Source organism: Chiloscyllium punctatum, chromosome 42 (genome assembly GCF_047496795.1).
Source record: "Chiloscyllium punctatum isolate Juve2018m chromosome 42, sChiPun1.3, whole genome shotgun sequence".
Lineage (NCBI taxonomy): Eukaryota > Metazoa > Chordata > Chondrichthyes > Orectolobiformes > Hemiscylliidae > Chiloscyllium > Chiloscyllium punctatum.
In genome coordinates this window covers 21,116,612-21,139,191 of record NC_092780.1, presented here as the reverse complement: position 1 = coordinate 21,139,191, position 22,580 = coordinate 21,116,612, and the positions used below count along the sequence as shown (strand labels likewise).

The window sequence follows — 22,580 nt, the reverse complement described above, 5'->3', positions numbered from 1 at the left end:
GACTGGGCGCCTCCTAGCAGAGTGCTTTAGGGAACATCTCAGACACCCACACCCATCAACCACACTGCCCCATGGACCAAAATTTCAACTCCCCCTCCCACTCTGCCGAGGACATGGAGGTCCTGGGCCTCCTTCACCGCCGCTCCCTTACCACCAGACGCCTGGAGGAAGAACGCCTCATCTTCCGCCTCGGAACACTTCAACTCCAGGGCATCAATGTGGACTTCAACAGTTTCCTCATTTCCCCTTCCCCCACCTCCATCCTAGTTTCAAACTTCCAGCTCAGCACTGTCTCCTTGACTTGTCCGGACTTGTCCTACCTACCTATCTTCTTTTCCACCTATCCACTCCACCCTCTCCTCCTTGACCTATCACCTTCATCCCCTCCCCCACTCACCCATTGTACTCTATGCTACTCTCTCCCCACCCCCACCCCCACCCTCCTCTAGCTTATCTCTCCACGCTTCAGGCTCACTGCCTTTATTCCTGATGAAGGGCTTTTGCCCGAAACGTAGATTTCGAAGCTACTTGGATGCTGCCTGAACTGCTGTGCTCTTCCAGCACCACTAATCCAGAATCTGGTTTCCAGCATCTGCAGTCATTGTTTTTACCACATGGCACCAGTTTGCAATCTGTTCTTTATATTTAGATTACTTAGTGTGGAAACAGGCCCTTTAACCCCACAAGTCCATACCGACTCTCCGAAGAGCAACCCACCCAGAGGCATTCTCCTACATTTACCCCTTCTCCTAACACTATGGGCAATTTAGCATGGTCAATTCATCTAACCTGCACGTTATTGCGTGTGGGAGGAAACTGGAGCACCCAGAGGAAACCTGCACAAACACTAGGAGAATGTACAAACTCCACACAGACCGTTGCCTGAGGCGGGAATTGAACCCAGGTCTCTGGCACTGTGAGGCAGCAGTGCTAACCACTGTGTCACCCACTGTGTTCTCATTAGGCCAGGCAGTGCTGGGTAGGGATGAAGTATGTTTAAGTTCTGGAATCTAACCACATGTTGTAAATCACAGTAAATTGTTGTGCGTTGCATTGCTGACATTACCAGCTTGTTGTTGGGGTTGTTTGCTGTCACCAACCTTTTCTTATCTGGGTCTAAGTGCCGACTTGGCTTACAGTGGAAAGGGAAGACCGATACTGAGGCTTGACAAGATGATGTTCTTGTGCAAAACAAGATTGAGGTTTCCAAAGCAACCTGATCAGTTATGTTATGTGCCTCTGGCACAGGTGGGACTTGAACTTGGGTCTCCTGGCCTCGAGGTTAGGACACAATCTCTGCTTTCAAGAGCTCCCAAACAACATGTTGTTTTTTGCATGACAGCAGTTGGGTACAAGTTATGTGGGTAGGTTAGACATTTGTTATTAAGACTATTGGGAGTCCCGTCTTGCCCTCAACAAGATTTGAAGATATTCTGCCTTTTTCTAATTCTATTCTATCATTGGATTGGGTGAAGCCTGATGCATTCTGCAACATTGACCCGATCTGAACCACTGTCACCGTATGAAATAGAGGTTTGCCTTTAATGTTATCCTCAGCAAGTCTTGTATTCTCTACTTTATTAGTTAGTTATTTATGATTTGTCACAATTCATAGATCTGAATGTGTTGGTGACTGTTGTGGACTTGTCTGTTGAGAACTGACTGAGATTGTCCAAACTCATTTAAAACTGGGGCCTTGAAGCTTGGTGGAAAGTTATGGAATTGTAGAAAGTAATCCCATGGTCCAGCTGTTAGTCCTTCACCTTGTATGAACTTTTGGGTGAGTATCCAGGTACGTTTTGAATATTGAGGATTTCAACCAAACAAAAGATGAACCTAAAACTGTTATGAACAAATTCTTCACATAATGTATTGGTGGATTTCCGGGTAAAATCTTGGAGATGTGAAAAGCTAAAATTAATTGTGAATCCGTTAAAGATAGCAAAGGGAGAGATTTATGGATGGAAGAGTTGTGATGAATTGTTTGGCATTTGCCATTGAAAAGTATCTTGTGATCTTGTAAAACGGAATAGTCGTCTATGCTTTTGTCGTATGATTCCCAGATGGATTTGGATCCTCATCCCGAGTTTAGCAGGCAATTTGCTAGCTCACTAAACCACCCAGATCTTTGCACGAATCATCACCTAGGAAATTCCGTGTCACTGGTTACTCCCAGGAATACTTTATCGTGGTTTAATATATTGTGCCCTGGGATGTATTCTTGGGAATAGAAACCCACCACCTAAACTCTCCTGTATAATGACAGTCACTTATATCGACTAAAGTGTTGAACAGGTATTTTGTGTTCATCTTCACAGGGTCTGGCAGACAGTGCACTGTTGGTAAATGTGAAGTCATCCATTTTGGTAGGAATAACAACAAAATGGACTGTTATTTAAGTGGTGAAAAACTGCAGTATGTTGCTATGCAGAGGGACCTGAATGTTCTTGCGCATGATTCACAAAAATTTGATTTGCAGGAGCAGCAGGTAATGAAGAAGTCAAATGGAATATTGTCCTTCATTGCTAGGAGTTTAAAAATAGTGAGGTTATGTTGCAGCTGTATGGGGTGCTGGTGAGGCAACATCTGGAGTTCTGTGTAGAGTTTTGGTCACCTTACTTGAGTAGGGATGTACTGATACTGTAGGAGGGGCAGGGGAGGTTCTCTACGATAATTCCAGAGGTTAGAGGGTTGGTTTATGAGGAGTGATTAGAGTAGACTGGGCCTAGGCTCATTTGGAACTTAGAAGAGTGAGGGGGAATATTTTAGAAACATATAAAACTATGAAGGGAATAGACAAGATAGAATCAGGAAGTTTGTTTCCGGTGGCAGGTGAAACAAGAACTAAGGGACATAGCCTCAAAATAATGGGGAGCAGATTTAGGCCTGAGTTGAGGTTGAACAACTTCACCCAAAGGGTTGTGAATCTATGGGAATTTCCTGCCCAGTGAAGCAGTTGAGGTTATCTCGTTGAATGTTTTTAAGGCAAAGACAGAGATTTTTGAACAGTAAAGAAATTAAGGGTTACGACGAGCTGACAGGTATGTGGAGCTGAGTTCATGAAAGAATTCAGGTCAGAATTCAAATGACACCTGGTTATAGTCCAAGAGGTTTATTTGAAATCACAAGTGTCAGACACTTTTGATCACCTGCAGAGACTTATTCGACACTCCACTCACACCATTTGTGTGATCTTTTGGTCTCACTGCCCATAAATTCTGTGCCTGTGTGCTTCTCTTTACTTCACCTGATGAAGGGGCAGCACTCTGAAAGCTTGTGATTTCCAAAAAAAAACCTGTTGGACTATAACCTGGTGTCATGTGACTTCTGACCTTGTCCACCCCAGCACCTCCACATCATGAAAGGATCAGCCATGATCTTATTGAATGGCAGAGCAGGCTCGATGCGCCAACTGACCTACTCCTGCTCCTTATACACTTGCATTAGTGTGAAGTTCGGAGTTGCCAGTTAGTAGCAGTGGTGGACTCTCCCTCTTTATGGGCATTGGATATGCATATGGAGGATAGTGGGCTTGGATCGGCGCAACATCGAGGGCCAAAGGGCCTGTACTGTTCTTCTATGTTCTATATAACACCTTTTAAGCTCCGTTTTATTTTGGGCAGAAATACCTTTATTAAAGTTTATTTTTCATAGAATCCCTACAACGTGGAAACAGACCCTTCGGTCTGACAAGTCCACACCAACCCTATAAAGAGTGTTTCACCTAAACCCGTTCCACATTAACCCCTAACCTACACATCCCTGAACACTTTAGGCAATTTAACATGGCCAATTCACCTAACCTGCACATCTTTGCATTGTGGGAGGAAACTGGAGCACCCGGAGGAAACCCACAGATGCAAGGAGAATGTGCAAACTCCACACAGACTGGAATTGAACCTGGGTCTCTGGCACTGAGCTGCAGTGCTAACTACTGAGCCACCGTGCCATTATACAGTCAACCCCTGGATCAAATTGTTAGTTTTAGTCTGACCTACTTTGCTGCATTGCACTCGGTCCCTGTAGCTCTCATCACATTCCTCTTAGTTTTAGACTGGAAGTTCGCACAGAACAGGGTCTTTCTCAGTTGGTTCTTTCTGATTTCTGTTTGAACAGCCTTCATTGACTACCTCCGGATTTTAAAAAAAGTGGAAATGTCAACCGTTACAGATGGAGAAAGATCAACTGAAGTGAGGCTCACATCTGTTACCATTTGTTGTTCTTGAACTGTTGGCGTTTTCACAGTTTTTAATATTGGCATAACCAGTCACTGTCACTATCACAATCAGTGAAATCTTTTGCGGTTTCTTTGAATAGACTGCAAGGTCAGGGAGCTGATAGCAGGGCTGAGGGGTCTGAGCAGGGGAGATGAAACAGAAAGGGACATGGGAAAAATAGTAATGAACTTCAGATCACTGTCTATAAAGGACAGATTGTGTTTGCACAAGCACACTTGGTATAAGCAGTGGGAGTCGTCAGCAATGAATGCTTCACTTGGCATTCTGCTACTAATGTGGAGGTGTTAACCTGTTTCAAAAAAGGTGTTAAAACCTGCATTAAAGAACCTGTACCATTCATTTGTTGTATCACCAACAGGAAGTTTGAGCATTATACATTATTCTCAATTAGGCATTTGTGGTTGGAAAAAAATCTGAATTCCTTAAGAGACATTGAAACTGCAATACAGGGCGATTCATCCAGAAAACTAAACCAGTGATCTAGTACTAAGCTGTGTGGTCAAAAGTTTGGTAAAGATTCTAAAATGTCTGTTCAGGATCGAGGACAATACAGACTAATTCCAAGCCTTCTGCTTGCAAAATGTAATTGGGCAATAAACAGATGTGTGTAAACACAGTGGCTGCAGCTCTAAGCTTTGCCATCTCAATTGGGTACACTTGATTGATTGCTGTTATACGGCTTGTAACACCTGGCCCTGTTTTCTTCCCCCATCCTGCCTTCACTCCCTAATGTCATTTGAAATTGTCATTCTTTTACCAGTTTAGCACAAGGTGCACATTGTCTTGGCCTGCTGCAGAGATTTTGGGTGAAAGGTGAGGTAAGGTTTATGTAATCTGTAAAATCACTTCTGCAGTGGCTCACTGCCTCTAACCAGCCCAAGGCCAAACTCATTCATTTCCTGCGTATCTCAGCTTCATTCATGTTCTTGGTTTCTCACTCACAATACTAACTTTCCTCAGTGATCCTATTAGATAACAGGCTCTTCTTTTCATTTTCTTTAAAAAATGGAAAAGCCTCAAGAGTTCTATTAGAAGAGGGGTTGGCTCCCCTCCCATCCAGTCAGTAAAAGGGCCCTGTTAAAAGAGCACTATTTTTTTTAATATTCTGCTTTCATAGTTTTGGCTGTCTCTTGATGGTGACTTCCTAGTCTTGGTAACTCGAAATAGGGAACTCATTGTGTTGGAATTCTTGCATGTCATGCTGCAACCCTTCTCTGATCGGTGCAGTGTTGTGACAGTAGCTATGACTTTTCATTGTTCGGACTGTTAGTATGTGACACTGTTGAAAGATCCTTGTTATTAGTAACCTGTATCCTTTGACTGAAGGAGAAAGCATCAAAAGATGTGCGACCATGCCCTCCTTGGCTCAAAACGCACCAGTCTGTGGTACTGTAGAGAAGCCATATGTAAAATAGCTCTGAATGATACAATCCAGGGATATCCAACAACTCTTCACAGTACTTGATGATCTTATAACTTGACGACTGTTTTGCCTTAGCTTCCTGAGTTAGATCATTTATTTTGTGATATAATGCTATCTCCTTTTCTTTTATTTTGGCTCGTCCAAAAGTATTGCCAAAAAAATCAGTTGCATTATCACTCTGCTGTAGCCTGTTGTAACTGATATGATTATGAAATTAGATCAAAGTGATAACAAAGCTTGTTGCTTCAGAAGTATGTGGCTGTGTATCTCGCTGGCTGTTTGTTTTGTTGTCAGACTTGTCAATTTTTCAATAATTCTCCATTTCCATATAAGTAGATTTTTTTTTCAAAGATGACTTTTTGATGCTTATCTGCTTATTGGCTCAGTTCCTACTTATGTGGATCCTGGTGTATACCTGATACAAGCAGCAGCGGGAGGGAGGGAGGGAATGAGAATAATGTGGGGAGGACATAAAATGGAAGAACAGGAAATGAACAATAGCTGTTTTTAAAATTCTCCCTTTCATAATTGCAGGGACGTTTGCAGCTCTTACCCTGGTTACCCAGATCCTATTCTTGCAAACCACAGACATTCACATCAGTTTTATTTTATGAGCTGAATGTATGGGGGCTGTGCAGAGTGTGGTATCTGCAATTTACCATGAGAGTAATAGGTATAGTTTTGAAGGAAGTTGTGGTATTGCGAAACTGTTTTAATGATCAGAATCCAGACTAGTTTTATGTTCAATATAACTGTCTGTATTAGCAAAAATTATCTCCAAGTTTCAGCTTTGAACTTCCCTCTGAACAAGTCAAATGTTGGGAATTGTGTGCTCAGAGACTCCCCTCCTGACTCCCCAAGACCTGCCTACCATCTACAAGGCACAAATCCAGAGTAAGATGGAATGTTCCCCATTTTCTGAATGGGTGCGTCTCCAACAACACTCAAAAGTTGACACAATCGGGACAAAGCAGATTGGCACAACTTACACCGCAGTCATCAAGCCTCCTTCAACAGCACTTCCAAACTTGTATCCTCCAGCACCTAAAATGACAAGGTCAGGATATGGATAGGAACGCCACCACCTTGCAAGTTTCCCTTCAAGTCACATCCCAGCCTAGCCTAGAATTACAGCATCTTTCCTTCACTGCCGCTGAGTTGGACTCCCTAAAGGCACTCTAGCCAGAAATATACTTATAGCTTGTGGACTGCAGAACGTCAAGAATACAGCTCGCCAACATGGGTAATTAGACAGGAACATATATGGCTTTTTTGCCAATGACATTTGGATCCCATTGCGGAGATAAAAACTGGCCCGTTTGTGTTTTTTATTTGTTTCAACGACAGCTGGCAGAATTTAACTGCAATTAGGTCGGAATTATAAAGATAGTTTCAGGAATGGTGATCATCAATTGTTGTAAAGCCCCTTCTGGTTCATTTAATGTCCTTTTTCGGGAAGGAAATCTGCCATCCTTAGCTGGTCTAACCTCGATGTGGCAATCCAGACACAGCAATGCCATGGACTTGTAATTGCCCATTGAAATGGCCTAATGTGCCATGCAGTTCAGGGACAAATAGGGAAGAGCAGCAAAGGTTGGCTTTTGCAGTATTATCCACATCTCAAAGAATATATTTTTAAAATTGAGATAACTTATTTGTTCACAGGTTGTGGGTACGGCTAGTTCTGGAGCACAAGTCTTCAGTACTATTTCTGTTGATTGCAAATTAAATATTTGGCATCAGTACCACTCTGCAATTAGTCAACACTATCCACCAATTGTGAACATGAGTATAGATGATATTTGTGAGGTGCCACACAATCATTCTTTGATATCACCAAAGCTATGTGAGTTACATTAGTCATTCACTGTCTTTTGTGTTTGTACCAACAGCTTCGTAACGCTCCAAAACTGGATTGCTCAATTAAGTTTCCACTGACGCCTGCAAATACAGCATGGCAGAGGTTCATTCTGATTGCCATAGACAGTTTCAGGCAGCTGTCTCAGTCATCCAGGCCTTGCCAAAAAATGGTAAGTGCCTTTTGTTTTTTCCCAAAAACATTCTGACCTTAGTGTTTTTACAGGAACGGTGTAAGATGAAAGCCATATCACAATTTTTTTTCTCTCATTTATTTTCTACTTCCCTACTTTGCCTCTGAAGCCATTCTTCCTCTGAGAGGTCTACCAGGCTATCTACTCTCCAGTCTCTGCCAGGGCTGAATACACTAGTTCTACATCTATTTTCAGGGGCAGCTACTAGTTTCATTTTTGAAGAATGAGGATTGGACAACCATCTGTTGATCACTTGCTGTGTTTTTAAAAGTGGCATCCTTATGAGCATATTCTAACATAATTGAAGCTGGAATAAAAACAGAAATTGCTGGAGAAACTCAGCAGGTCTGACAGCAGCTGTGGAGAGAAAGGAGTGTTAACATTTTAGGAGTGTGACCCTTCTTCAGGACTGATTGTAGTTAGGAACAGGTTGGTTTATGTGCTGAAGGTGGGGGGTGATAGAGGAAGAGTAAATGATTGGTGGAGATGGAGCCCAGAGAGAGAGAGAGAGAGAGAGAGAAAACAGCAGTTAGACAGATAAAGAAATAAGTGATGGTAAGTCTGGGAGAATGAGTAGCTGACAATGGGATGGTTGCAGTAGTAGTCCATGTGCTGACAAGGCCTGATGTGTTGGGGCTGGACATGGATGAAGGTGGTCAAGCCCCAAAATATTGAACTCTAAGGCTGCAGGGACCTCACAGGATTATCAAAGCTGTTTTGCACAGTCTTCTATAGAATGATCCTATCCCTGTCCTGTTTTGGGCACATTACGGCAGTCATATGTGAAAGACTCAGGGATGAATCACAAGTTTTTCCTTTTATTCTTTCATCAAGTGTGGATATTACTAGCAAGATGCATCCTTAATTGGGCAACTGTCTGTGTGGAGTTTGCACATTCTCCTCATGTCTGTGTGGATTTCCTCCAGGTACTCTGGTTTCTTCCACAATCCAAAGATGTGTAGGTTAGGTGAACTGGCCATGCTAAATTGCCCATAGTGTTCAGGGATGTGTAGGTTAGGTGTTTTGGTCAGGGTAAATCTACAGTAATAGAGTAAGTAATGGGTCTGGGTGGCTTCCTCTTCAGAGGCTCGCTATGGACTTGTTGGGCCAAATGACCTGTTTCCACACTGTAGGGATTCCATGATTCTATAATTTCCCTTGAACTGAGTGGTCTGCTAGGTTACCGCTAGTTAAGAGCGAGTTTTGAGAAGATTTGTAGCTCAGGTTGAGGTTCTGGACGTAGGTTTGCTCGCTTAGCTGGAAGGTTTGTTTTCAGACGTTTCATCACCATACAAGGTAACATCAGTGAGACCTGCAGGGAAAAAAAAACTAGACAGACTTTAGACAAAATAACAACACAGAAGCATGAATTGAAAAAAAACTTATCTGACCGACCCTTAACAGACACTGAAAAAGCCATCTTAAGTAAGAGTTAAATTACAACTTTCAGGATGCAGACAAAGATTTCGCAGCATTAGAAACAACACTGAAAGACAACCAACTCAGAGGAAACTCAGCAAACCATCAGACAGGCAGTTGCACCAACATTAAGCAGGAAAAAGAAAGGAAACACACTCAATACACAAGAAAGGAAAGTGCTAGAAAGACTAAACAAAGATAAAAACATTGTTATCCTACCTGCAGACAAGGGACACTTGACAGTCATTTTAAATCAAAGAGACTACATTGAGAAAGCAAACGCACTACTTGCAGATACCAACAAGTGGCAATAGGCCCGACCCCACAACTAGAGAACCAAATTACAGCCCTACTCCAAAAACTTCAGAAATCTAGAGAAATAAATAAGAACCACTTCCAAACAATGAAACCAGGTAGATCCAACACCCCACACTTCTATAGATTACCCCAAATTCACAAACCAGGACCCATAGTTTCGCTATCTGGAACACCTACTTACAGATTGGCCAGGGAGTTACACCAAAGACTAAAACACTTAGTAGAAGACTCGTGCCACTCCATCCACTCCACCGAAGAATTCCTGAAGACCATCAAAAACACCAAGATAGCAGAGACGTAACAACATTATTACATCCATCAACACCAACCTGGCCAAGGAAACACTGACTGCACTATTAGAAGAACCAAAGACACATACATCAAACACCACCAACTTCTTCAGAAAGGACAGTACCATCAAGCCATTGGACCCATACTTTACCACCCACTTCATGTTCAATAACAAAACTTATAGACAAACCAATGGAACACCCATGGGATCTCTGATATCGGGGTTCTTAGCAGAGACAGTAATGCAGAGACTTGAACAAGCAGCTCTGCCAATCATCCAACCCAAACTTTGGGTCCGCTACATTGATGACACATTTGTCATCACTGAACGAAACATTTAGAGGAAACCTTCATGAGCATCAATAAAAGAGGATGAAAACAGCAACAAACTGCCATTCCTAGATGTTACAGGAGAGCAAACAACCAATGGGGAACTTCAAACCAGCGTCAACCAAATATTGAACTACAGAAGCAATCATCCCAACACCCCACAAACAAAGCTGCATTAGAACATTATTTCAATGAACCACCACACACTGCGGTACAGAGGAACTCAAACAATGGGTACCTAATGAACACAGTCTGCCAATTTCTCAGCAACAAACCCCAACAAGCTAACAAAACAAGTCCAGAAACTTTAGCCACTCTCCCCTACATCAAAGACATCTCAGAAATGACAGCCAGACTACTCAGACCTCTTGGCGTCATGGTAGCCCACAAACCAACTGACACACTAAAACAGCAGCTAATGAACTTGGAAGACCCATACAAACAACAAGCAAAACTAATGCCATTTACAAAATACCTTGCAAGAACTGTAACAAATACTACATTGGACAAACAGGCAGAAAACTAGCCAGCAGGATACATGAACATCAATTAGCCACAAAAGGATATGACCCACTCTCACTAGTATCCTTACGTACAGCTGAAGAAGGACACCACTTGGACAACACATCCATCCTAGGACAAGCCAAATAGAGACACGTGTGAGAATTCCTAGAAGCATGGCATTCCAGCTGGAATGCCAATCAACAAACACGTTAACTTGGATCCCATTTACCACCCCCAAGAAAAAGAACAAGAAATGACATCACCAACCCAAGGAAACCTACACACACACCATCCAGAAGCTCACTGATGATGTTACTTAGTATGGTGATGAAATGTCTGAAAACGAACCTTCCAGCTCAGCAAGTAAACCTACATCCAGAAATTAAGAGTCAACCATGTTACTGTGTCTGCACTCTCACAGACCAGGTCAAGACAGCAGACTTTGCCAGAAAGTCAAGTTGGTTTTTACAGTCATGGTTGGCATAGTCACCATTACAGAAACTAGCTTTATATTCCATGTTTCTTGATTGCATTTGGATTTTAACAAGGAGTGATTTGAACTCGTGCCCCTTGAGCATTAACGTAGGCCTCCAGTAGTATTACCACTATAACATTGTCTCCTCAACCTTTCATGTCTGAAAACATTAGGTTTTATCCATTGTATCCCTCTGGCGATTTGGCTAAGATTTCTCTACGTGAGAAATTTAGACATCAATGATGGTCCTTTTTGGTCTACGAAACAAACTGTCAATCGGTAATTTTCTTGTGCTATTAGAAATGGGGGAGAAATGGTTATTTTCACTGGCATCGGTGATGAGTGCTATAGCTCTCTCTTCGGTATTAATTGGCTTCATTGTCAATTAAAAGAAAAGCTCACTTTTACCATTTCCTGCTCTGTGTGCACAGCTTATATGACCCCTATCTTTATTTAGTAACTTTTTAAGTTTAATAAAATGCCCCAAGACAAAACAGAGACCTTTTTTACAATTAAGTATGACACTGCGCCATATGAGATAATTGGGAAAATGACCTAAAGCGAGGTCAAAAACGTTTTGGGGAGCATCTTGAAGGTGGAGAGTGAGTTGGAAAAATGTCCGGGATGAATTCAAGAGTTTTCTATTTAAGCAGCTGACATGATGTCCACCAATTGTGCAGCGATTTAAAATCTGAGATACACGAGAGTGAAATTGGAAAGGCGCAGCCATCTTAAAGGCCTGGGGAGCTGGGAAGATTTGAAGGGTCATGCCATAGAGCAGTTTAAAAACAAAGATGTAAATTTTAAATTCACGGTCACCTGGGAACCAGCCTAGGTCAGTGAGCACCGTGATGGTGAGTGAGCATCACAGGAGGCAGAAGTTTAGAGGATTTTTAGTTTATGGAGGGTTATATGTGGGAGGCCAGCCAGGACTGTTTTAAAAAGTTAATTCTTCCTTCCTTGCTAGTTGCCAATGGTATGTTGAATGTTTTTGTTTGCTCTTGGCTGTCTCTTTCCCCTCTCAATGCCCTTTTTGAAAAATTGCTCTTTGGTGCCACCTCTGGGCTTCAGGTGCAAGTATGCTTAAACCTGGCATTTCCACTCACTCTCATGAAAAAAAATCAATACCTGGGCAACATCAGATGAACTAATGGAAAAGATTGGTGACTTTTAAACAAAATGAGTTACACTCAAAATCAATGCACATGTGTTTTACACCATTTTTTAGATATTGTTAATCAGCCTGTTCAGGGATGCTTAGACACCTCTGGAGCAGCTGGGGTTTGAACCCAAAGCTACTCCGTTTACTAGGTCAATTTTCATATACAAATCTGGACCTGCCACTCTCCTGGATGACATGAAGGCTTTTCAAATTCATTCACACTCTCTTTCTCTCTCACACACACACAAACGGAGAGAGTCAGTTTCAAAGCTTTCTTACAATCCCAAATTATATTATTTATTAAGAAACTGTTAAGTGTACGCTAATGAAAGTTGTAACTGGGTCAATTGCCCAGGTTACTGCTCCAAAATAGATCAAATTTTAACAAATAAATAATTGTAGCATGATTTGCTTGATTAATTTTAACTTCATAATTGGCCAAATTATTTCTATTTGAATCTTGAACTGCAACCCAATTTACACAATTTTGAGTAAATTATTGGTGTATTTTCCTGATTCCATCTGTGCTGTTCAGGTTCTGAATTTCTCACCTGAAGGGCATTTTGGGTCAACACTGTTTCAAGAAGGCAGGTCACCACCACCTTCTCAAGAGCAACTAGGGATTGGCAATGCAGAGGAATCTCTGTTATCCAGCATTCAACTATCCGAATATCGGATTATCTGGCAAGATCGCAAGGTCCCTATGCTTGGTTAAACTGTTATCCGGCATTCGCTTATCCGGAATTTGATTAACCGAATGGAATATTCCCCACCCGTGTCCTTTCGATAATCGAGGTTCCTCTGTAAATGCTGGCCCAGCCATCAATGTCTATATCCCACAGCTGAGTAAGAGATGGTCTGTATTTGATTATGAAAGACTGTTAGCTGGTGGTGTTGAAGAGAATTCACAGCTTTTATTTTATGGTTCTGTAGTGCAGGTTCGTAGCTCCTTGAAAGTGGAGTTGCAGGTAAATAGGATAGTGAAGAAGGTGTTTGGTATGCTTTCCTTTAGTGGTCAGAGTATTTGAGTACAGGAGTTGGGAGGTCACGTTGCGGCTCATCAGGACATTGGTTAGGCCACTGTTGGAATATTGCATGCAATTCTGGTCTCCTTCCTATCGGAAGGATGTTGTGAAACTTGAAAGGGTTCAGAAAAGATTTATAAGGATGTTGCCAGGGTTGGAGGATTTGAGCTATAGGGAGAGGCTGGACAGGCTGGGGCTGATTTCCCTGGAGCGTCGGAGGGTGAGGGGTGACATCATAGAGGCTTATAAAATCATGAGGGGCATGGATAGGATAAATAGACCAAGTTTTTTTTTCCCCTGGAGTGGGGGAGTCCAAAACTAGAGGGCATAGGTTTAGGGTGCGAGGGAAAGATATAAAAGAGTCCGAAGGGGCACCTTTTTCACACAGGGTGGTATGTGTATGGAATGAGCTGCCAGAGGAAGTGGTGGAGGCTGGTACAATTGCAACATTTAAAAGACATCTGGATGGGTATATGAATAGGAAGGGTTTGGAGGGATATGGGCCAGGTGCTGGCAAGTTCCGACTAGATTGAGTTGGGATATCTGGTCGGCATGGACAAGTTGGACTGAATGGTCTGTTTCTGTGCTGTACATCTCTATGACTTTAGTACACTAGTAGGTCTCAAGTCTTCCACTGCATTATTTTTAATGTCAATGAGAGTTAGCGTATGCAGTAGCACTGATAGTGAGTGGCGGAAACCGACTGGAGTTGCTTTTCTTTAGAGTACAGAAGGTTGAGAGGAGACCTGGTTGAGGTGGACAAGTGTAAAGATTGGGAGAACCTTTCTCCTTAATAGAAGAGACAGTAACCGGGGTCACAGTTTGAAGGTAAGGAGCAGGAAGCTTTGAGGGGAAAGTGTTTTTCATCCAGACGATAGTGGGTATCTAGAATTTACCGCCTAAGCGGGTGGTAGAGGTGGAAACCATAAAAATATTTAAAACTTATTTGAATGAACATTTTTAAGTGCCATAGCGCACACAGCTAAGAGCCAATGGAATTAGACTGGATGGATCCTTGATGACCAACACAGACACGATGGGCTGAAGGGCCTTTAGCCCCCCCTCCTGTTAAAAGCTCTGTGCCTGATTTAGATGACAGTTCTTCCTCTGTTTCTGATGTTGGGGGTTGAAGCCTCACTTCAGGACCTGTCCAGAAAAGTCAAAGCTGCCACCTCCGGTGCAATGCAAAGGAGCACTGCAATAAGCGGAGGTGTTGTCCCTTCTGTGAGATCAACAACATCAACAATTTATGTTTATATAACATCTTTAACATCACAAATTGTCCTGACATGCTTCGTAATGAGCATCACAAAGCAAGATTTAACATCTGTCCTCTCTCTCGTAACTATTTCAAAGAAGGGTGCATGAGTTCTCCCCAGAGTCCTGGTTAATATTTATTCCTTAATCAAAATGACAAGAAAGCAGTTATCTGATCATGCTCACATTGTGTTTAGGAGCTTGCTGTGTGCACGTTAGCTGCAGCATATCCTTCATGACAATATTTGCATCTTACAATTACACTTCACAGTCAGCAAAGTAATTCTGAAGCTGGGAGACACTGTGCAGTTATAAAAAAGTGTAAAGTAAAGGCCAGAGTTTCTTTTCTTTGGCCAGTCACCTACCAAGAGTGAAGGTGAAACAAAATACAGGGGTGTTCATTCTATAAAGACAAAAGAAAAGATTCATCTTTCAGAAACTTCTTTCAGAACTGAATGAAAACAATCATGAAATGGAAGCAGTCAAGTTGAATGCGACAGAGGAAAATCACAGGCATTTTTGTTTGTTTTCCTTTAAACCTTCCTAGTCCGTCAGGCTTGAAAATTGGAACAACTAGAATTTACACAGTTTTCTGCTGAATGGAAGGCATTAGAGATGTCGAAAAAATATTCTGTGGATGCCTCAAAGTTTGAGAATATGTTAGAGAAGCTGCAGCTGATATCTTTCCACGTGGAAAGGCTGAGAGGACATTTGACAAAAATATTCAGCATCAAGATGGGACCTTGAATGGCGCCCCCATCCACCACTTTGAACATTCGCTCCCTTCGCCACTGACTCTCTGTAGCAACAGTGTGTACCACCTAAAGGAAAGCTGTATGAATTCATCAAAGCTCCTGAGACAGCACCTTCCAAATCCACGATCCCCATCTCAAAAGACAAGGACAGCAAGCATATAGAAACACCACCATTTGCAAATCCCCCTCCAAAGCCACACACCCATCCTGACTTGGAATCGTATCACTGTTCTATAGTGTCACTGAAAATTCTGTAACTCTGTCCTCAACATCGGTGTGGGTTTACCTCCATCAATGGACTGCAGTAGTTCAAACACACAACTTGCCACCTCCTCAAAGGTGACTAGGGATTGGCAATAAATACCAGCCCAGCTAGCAATGTCCACATCTCATGAATGAATAAAAAAGGGAGAAATAGTTCTCATTTTTGAAAAAGTCCAGAAGCATTCAACACCATACTTTTCAGATGGTTGACCAAAGAAGCAGTGGTGATGTGAGACAAAATTTTTGTTTTAATGCAATAAGTGATTCAAACTGGGAATCCATTGCCTGAGAGGGTGGTGAAGTAGATCGGCAGGAGGCTGGAAGAACACAGGAGGGACAGGCAGGAGGCTGGAAGAACACAGCAAGCCAGGCAGCATCAGGAGGGACAGGCAGGAGACTGGTGGAACTCAGCAAGGCAGGCAGCATCAGGAGGTGAAGGGTTACACCCAAAATGTCAACTCCGCCTCCTGCCTGTCCCTCCTGATGCTGCCTGGCTTGGTGTGTTCTCCCAGCCTCCTGCCTGTCTACTTTGGATTCCGGCATCTGCAGTTTGTTTTTGACTCTGAGAGTACGATGATGGCAAATTTGATCTTGACTTTCAAATGACAATGGGATGATTAGTTGAAGTTTTTTTTTAAAATGCAGAGCTCTAAGGAAAAGGCTACCTGCCTATCTCCTTTTCCACCTATCCACTCCACCCTCTCCTCCCTGACCTATCACCTTCATCCCCTCCCCCACTCACCCATTGTACTCTATGCTACTTTCTCCCCACCCCCACCCTCCTCTAGCTTCTCTCTCCACGCTTCAGGCTCACTGCCTTTATTCCTGATGAAGGACTTTTGCCCGAAACGTCGATTTCGCTGCTCCTTGGATGCTGCCTGAACTGCTGTGCTCTTCCAGCACCACTAATCCAGTAACTGTGTGTACTCTGACTAACACTTGCAGAGGGCCAGTGTGTATATAACCAGCTGAATGGCTTCTTGTGTTGGAGCTATTATCTGATTCCTCACAGTAACAAATGTAAATGTCAACATCACAGGGGAGCTTTACATGAATGCCAAAAGAAAGGAAAAAACCAGTGACTGTATCTTTCATAACCCATTCCGTAACTCTGCTGTGGAGAGTGGGCAGGCGCTTTCCATTTTAAACTGATAAGTAGACACCAAATAACTATATCTACACCCAGTGCGCACACATTATGAGCGTTATCATTTTCATCATTCTAAAACTGGAAATGGAGAGATTGCAAGTCTGAGTTTGACCACATGATGTCACCAGATTATGTTTTTTTTAGAGTAGAAACACCAGGTTGAGTTCTACACCTCCAGCTGCTATTGCTATAAATGAAAAAAAAAGCATTCAGCGATGTGATCCGAGTGGGTGTCCAGGTTCTTTACACAAGCTCTTGGTGTTTAGTGTTCCACATCAAGTTAATTTAAAGTGCTCACTCAGAGAGCACTGAAAGTGACAATTTGCCTCAATTTCGCCCACGTGCTAGACTACAGAACAAAGGCCTAACTCCTGAGTGTGTACATTGTGGTAAATAAAGCAGTAGGGACTGGAAAGGGTTGATTGGCATTGCAAAATAAGCTCCACCCCCTCAGAAAATGAAAGACAGCTCCTGGTAGGACATAACGGTTCTCCGTGTGTTCAGCAGAAGTTCAGTGGTTATTCGTCATGTTAACAGCACGTTACTTTAGTAATAATGTCTACTTACTCTTATGTGAAGCCTGATGGTGTCTACCTATCTGTTTAAAATGGAAACTGCCTGCCCACTCTCCAGAGCATTGCAGAATTACACAATGGTTTTATGAAAAACGCAGTCACTACTTTTTCCTTTCCTTTCATATCAAAAGAGGTCATACATTTCTGACATAATTTAACCAGCTATTAATGTGTAATAAACCTATTTACTGCTCAACAAGACCAAGATTACCTTTTGCAGAGGTAATTGTCTCCACATGGTATCAGTAAGTTCGACTAATATCATTTAAGAAGGTTTTGAGGCAGTAAATCTACCCAAGACATCTGAGATTGTATCTGGCAGCGTAAGACATAAGCACTTCCATCTATGATTGCTTCACAATCTTGATAAAACCAAAGAAGGAACATCGGCCTAATCCTCTTGCTGAATCAGAATGTATATAATTAGCATGGTGAAAATAAACGCTTAGTTTGAAAGAGTCTCAACACGTTAACTACCTCTGTATCTCGTAATTGTTCACCCCATCATCAACACCATCTAAAACTCCATGTGATAACAATAATGGCTGGGCTAGAGTTTCTTGGAGAAAATTTGTGTGGCTCAGAGGCCAAACTACCACAAGCATTCATCAGTTTAAAAAAATTTGTTGCATTGTAGCATCTTCCTTTCTCTCCCCCTTCACATTCTTGGCTTTCCTGCTGGTCTAGTCAGCCAGCAACTTGGAATTGTTTGACAATCGTCACAGCTGAGGTGCCCGAAGACTGGAGGTTGGCAAATGTGCCACTGTTTAAGAAGGGCAGTAAAGACAAGCCAGGGAACTATACACCAGTGAGCCTGACCTCTGGCGTGGGCAAGTTGTTGGAGGGAAGCCTGAGGGACAGCATGTACATGTATTTGGAAAGGCAAGGACTGATTAGGGATAGTCAACATGGCTTTGTGCGTGGGAAATCATGTGTCTCAAACTTGAATGAGTTTTTTGAAGAAGTAACGAAGAGGATTGATGAGGGCAGAGCAGTAGATGTGACTATATGGACTTCAGTAAGGCGTTCGACAAGGTTCCCCATGGGAGACGGATTAGCAAGGTTAGATCTCATGGAATACAAGGAGAACTAGCCATTTGGATACAGAACTGGCTCAAAGGTAGAAGACAGGGGGTGGTGGTGGAGGGTTGTTTTTCAGACTGGAGGCCTGTGACCAGTGGAGTGCCACAAGGATCGGTGCTGGGTCCTCTACTTTTTGTCATTTACATAAATGATTTGGAGCTTAAAATGTGTTGCTGGAAAAGCGCAGCAGGTCAGGCAGCATCGAAGGAACAGAAGAATCAACGTTTCGGGCATAAGGAGGGCTTATGCCCGAAACGTCGATTCTCCTGCTCCTTGGATGCTGCCTGACCTGCGCTTTTCCAGCAACACATTTTAAGCTCTGATCTCCAGTATCTGCAGTCCTCACTTTCTCCCCATAAATGATTTGGATATGAGCATAAGAGATACAGTTAGTAAGTTTGCAGATGACACCAAAATTGGAGGTGTAGTGGATAGCGAAGCGGGTTACCTCAGATTACAACAGGATTTTGACCAGATGGGCCAAATGGACTGAGAAGTGGCAGATGGAGTTTAATTCAGATAAATGCGAGGTGCTGCATTTTGGGAAAGCAAATCTTAGCAGGAATTATACACTTAATGGTAAGATCCTAGGGAGTGTTGCTGAATAAAGAGACCTTGGAGTGCAGGTTCATATCTCCTTGAAAGTGCAGTCGCAGGTAGATAGGATAGTGAAGAAGGTGTTTGGTATGCTTTCCTTTATTGGTCAGAGCATTGAGTACAGGAGTTGGGAGGTCATGTTGCGCCTGTAGAGGACATTGATTAGGCCACTGTTGGAATATTGTGTGCAATTCTGGTCTCCTTCCTCTCGGAAAGATGTTGTGAAACTTGAAAGGGTTCAGAAAAGATTTACAAGGATGTTGCCAGGGTTGGAGGATTTGAGCTATAGGGAGAGGCTGAACAGGCTGGGGCTGTTTTCCCTGGAGTGTCGGAGGCTGAGGGGTGACCTTATAGAAGATTACAAAATTATGAAGGGCATGAATAGGATAAATAGGCAAAGTCTTTTCCTTGGGGTGGGGGGAGTCCAGAACTAGAGGGCATAGGTTTAGGGTGAGAGGGGAAAGATATAAAAGAGACCTAAGGGTCAATTCTTTCACACACAGGGTGGTAAGTGTATGGAATGAACTGCCAGAGGAAGTGTTAGAGGCTGGTACAATTACAACATTTAAGAGGCATTTGGATGGGTATATGAATAGGAAGGGTTTGGAGGGATATGGGTCAGGTGCTGGCAGGTGGGACTAGATTGGGTTGGGATATCTGGTTGGCATGGACGGGTTGGATCGAAGGGTCTGTTTCCATGCTGTACATCTTCTATGACTCTAATACAGAGCATGTATGTCATGATCGAATGGTGAAGCAGACTCAGTAGGCTGAATGGCCTAATTCTGCTGTTATATCTTAAGATTTTAATTGTACTGAGCTTAATACTACTTCAGTGAATGTGAGTGGATGTAAATATTCCAACTTCCAGTAGGAATTTCTGGGAAACAAGGAAACATGGGATGGGGGTTGGGTGGAAAGGAAAGTGTTCTTTAGCACATTGAAATGTCTCTAAGCATTTGATAAACTTAATTACTCTCCATGTACGATTTTTAATGTTCTGTACAAGGTAGAGTAATTGTTGTTATCAGAACAGTTTTTCACTAAATGTGACAGATTTTAAGTGACAGTGAGTGAAACTAAATTAGTGAGGATACAAACTATTAGTGCCATTAAAGTTAAAGCTGATTTTTAAACTAATTTACAACAAGGCAGCATTTTTAAAAATATTCTAATGTCCTTCATGAAGTCAGTTTGGAAATTTTAAATAGGAAAACAATTAAGATTTTTAACAACAGCTAAGTTATACAGGTGTATATGTATTTTCTTAAAATATCTGAGTTGTGTGGGTCAGAGAGGATGGCAACTTCCAGTTCTCTGTCTCTCTCTGTGGGAGGAAGAGGGGATCTGCACCCTTTACAAAGGCCAGTCAGTCTGCCTAACACTACTTTTTGCTGATGGTGAGAGTTGTACATTTATATCGCTCAGCCAACCATTGAATATCTCAGGGCAGAGTGAATTGACAGGGGTCTCGGCTAATTTCTTTGTTCGTTCTACTCCTTTTGACATCTCTTACTGGTGCCCAGAGTGTGGGAAACAGAGGGAAAGAAACAAAACTTAGGCAGGACCTAGTCAAGTCAGTTACTCAACAGTGAATTGTGCTGTGTATAGTGGGATTGGTGTATGGCTTTGACTTGGCTGTCTTGCATTCTTTTTGCAATACTTTCAAATGGTGTTGTTTGTTCTCTGAAGTTTTCCTCCATTTTGCTACTTTTATTCAGAGCCTTTGGTAGTTTTGAAAGGTCCTCTGAAACCTGTTGACGTGGAGATGAATGCAGTGAACTGAGATAAAGCTTTTGTTTTCATTCACTTGGACATGGGCATCGCTGGCTGGCCGGCATTTATTGTCCATCCCTAGTGGCCTTCGAACTGAGTGCCTTGCTAGGCCATTTCAGAGGGAAGTTGAGAGTCAACCATATTGCTGAGAGTCTGGAGTTACATGTAGGCCCGACCAGGCGAGGGTGGCAGATTTCTTTCCCTTAAGGGCATTAGTGAAGCAGATGGGTTTTTCCGATAATTGACAGTGGTTTTGCAGTCATCAGTAGATTTTTAAATCCAAATTATTATTGAATTAAAATTTCACCATCTGCCATGGCAGGATTTGAACCTGGATCTCCAGTACATTAGCTGAGTTTCTGGATTAATGGCCTAACAGTAATACTACTAGGCCACCCCCTCCAAGCTTTGGGCTGGGGGGAGGGGTGTAGCTGCAAATGGTCAGTTGTTGCTGGGGTTTCCAGAGTATTGTTGGCTCTAAGAGTAATCAAGAGGTACCTAGATAAAGAAAAACTTTGTATTAATTTAACTCCTTATCACATCTCAAACGTCATACAGATTTAGATATACTGTATATCATTGAGTGAGTAAACACAACATCCACTTCACTTGCAGTAGAGCCACATAAATAACAACCAACTTAAATGAAGCTTTTGTCTTGGTGGATAAAGAATGTATAAAATTGAGGGGGTAGGATAGGCAGGAAAGAACTTGTTCCCTTGGTGGAGAGATCATTGACCAGAGGAACACTGACTTAAGCTAAGGAATGGAAAGTTCAGAGAAGATGTGAGGGAAATGTTTTCACTTAGAAGGTGGTGGGAATCTAGAACTCACTGCTTGTAAGGATTCGTAGAGATAGGAACACTCAATATTTAAGAAGTATTTAGAGTGCACTCGTGATGCCAAGGCTGTGGGTCAAGTGCTGGAAAATGGGATTCGAATTGTTAGGTGGCTCTTTTTGACCAATGTGGATGTGAAGGACCTCTTTCTGTGATGTAGGTCTCTATGGCTCTATGGAGAAGTGTTGCTCATGACACAGAACTCTCTGCTCAACTGCAAACTGTGTCATGAGATCTTTGTGCCAATTTGGAACATTCTGCAGCGCCTTAGCTGGACCTTTGGTCCGGAGGATGACTTCTCTCCCAATATAACGTCGCCTTAGTGCGACATGGAAACATGAGTCTGGATTGTGTACCGAAACAGTTTAACCCCGTGACCTTTTTCAGTGAGGGTGCGAGTGCTGTGATCATCTGAGCCTGAAGTGAAGCTTGCCATTTGTATGGAGAGTCTGAGGTTGATGAGCACAAAACAGTTCTTGGAACTTGGGCAAGGAACAACAGCTTCTGCTGCCAAATCTATCCTGCACTGCACAGACGATGCACACACATCCAGCCTTTGAAGATGAAGTCCCATGTTATAAGTAGGAAGGTGACAAAAAGTCACATAGTGGGAGGCAGGTGGAGAGCAAAAGAAGAGTGTAAAGACTTTTTTCAAAGTTAAATACCTTGATAACCAAAGGAAATAAAAATGACAGTTCTTTTCTTTCAGCTGTTGAAAGCTGTGTGATGAGAGAGAGTTACATATGCATTCTCAATTGGAACTGGATATTTTAAAGTCCAATAATCACAAATAAACCTTAAAGGAATGTCAGCAGGAACTGGAGTGTAGAGTGGGTTGTAAGGGTGTTTTACACTGTCTTGAGTCCCCGTGTCTCCAATTCCCCAGACCTTTAAGTTTCCATTTTTTCTGGTATAACCTTTTTTTTATTGCTTTGTGTAACTGGATTCTCATACTTGCAGAACTGTGTGATCAAGCATCCCAGCTATTCACTCGTTGATTGCCATGGCAACAGAAAATGAAAGTGTGCAGATTGCTATGCTACTCACT

At 42.5% G+C, this 22,580-nt stretch overlaps 1 protein-coding gene across 5 annotated transcripts in view; it reads left to right on the top strand.

The window, feature by feature from the left end:
- Nucleotides 1-22,580, top strand: part of acbd4 (acyl-CoA binding domain containing 4) — a 163,563-nt gene that overhangs the window by 6,406 nt on the left and 134,577 nt on the right. For all 5 annotated transcript variants that reach the window (XM_072561605.1, XM_072561606.1, XM_072561608.1 and 2 more), the window contains exon 2: nucleotides 7,554-7,691. In XM_072561605.1, the coding sequence (XP_072417706.1) occupies nucleotides 7,616-7,691 (76 nt within the window). In that variant the 5' untranslated portion in view covers nucleotides 7,554-7,615. The remainder of the gene's footprint in view (nucleotides 1-7,553; nucleotides 7,692-22,580) is intronic.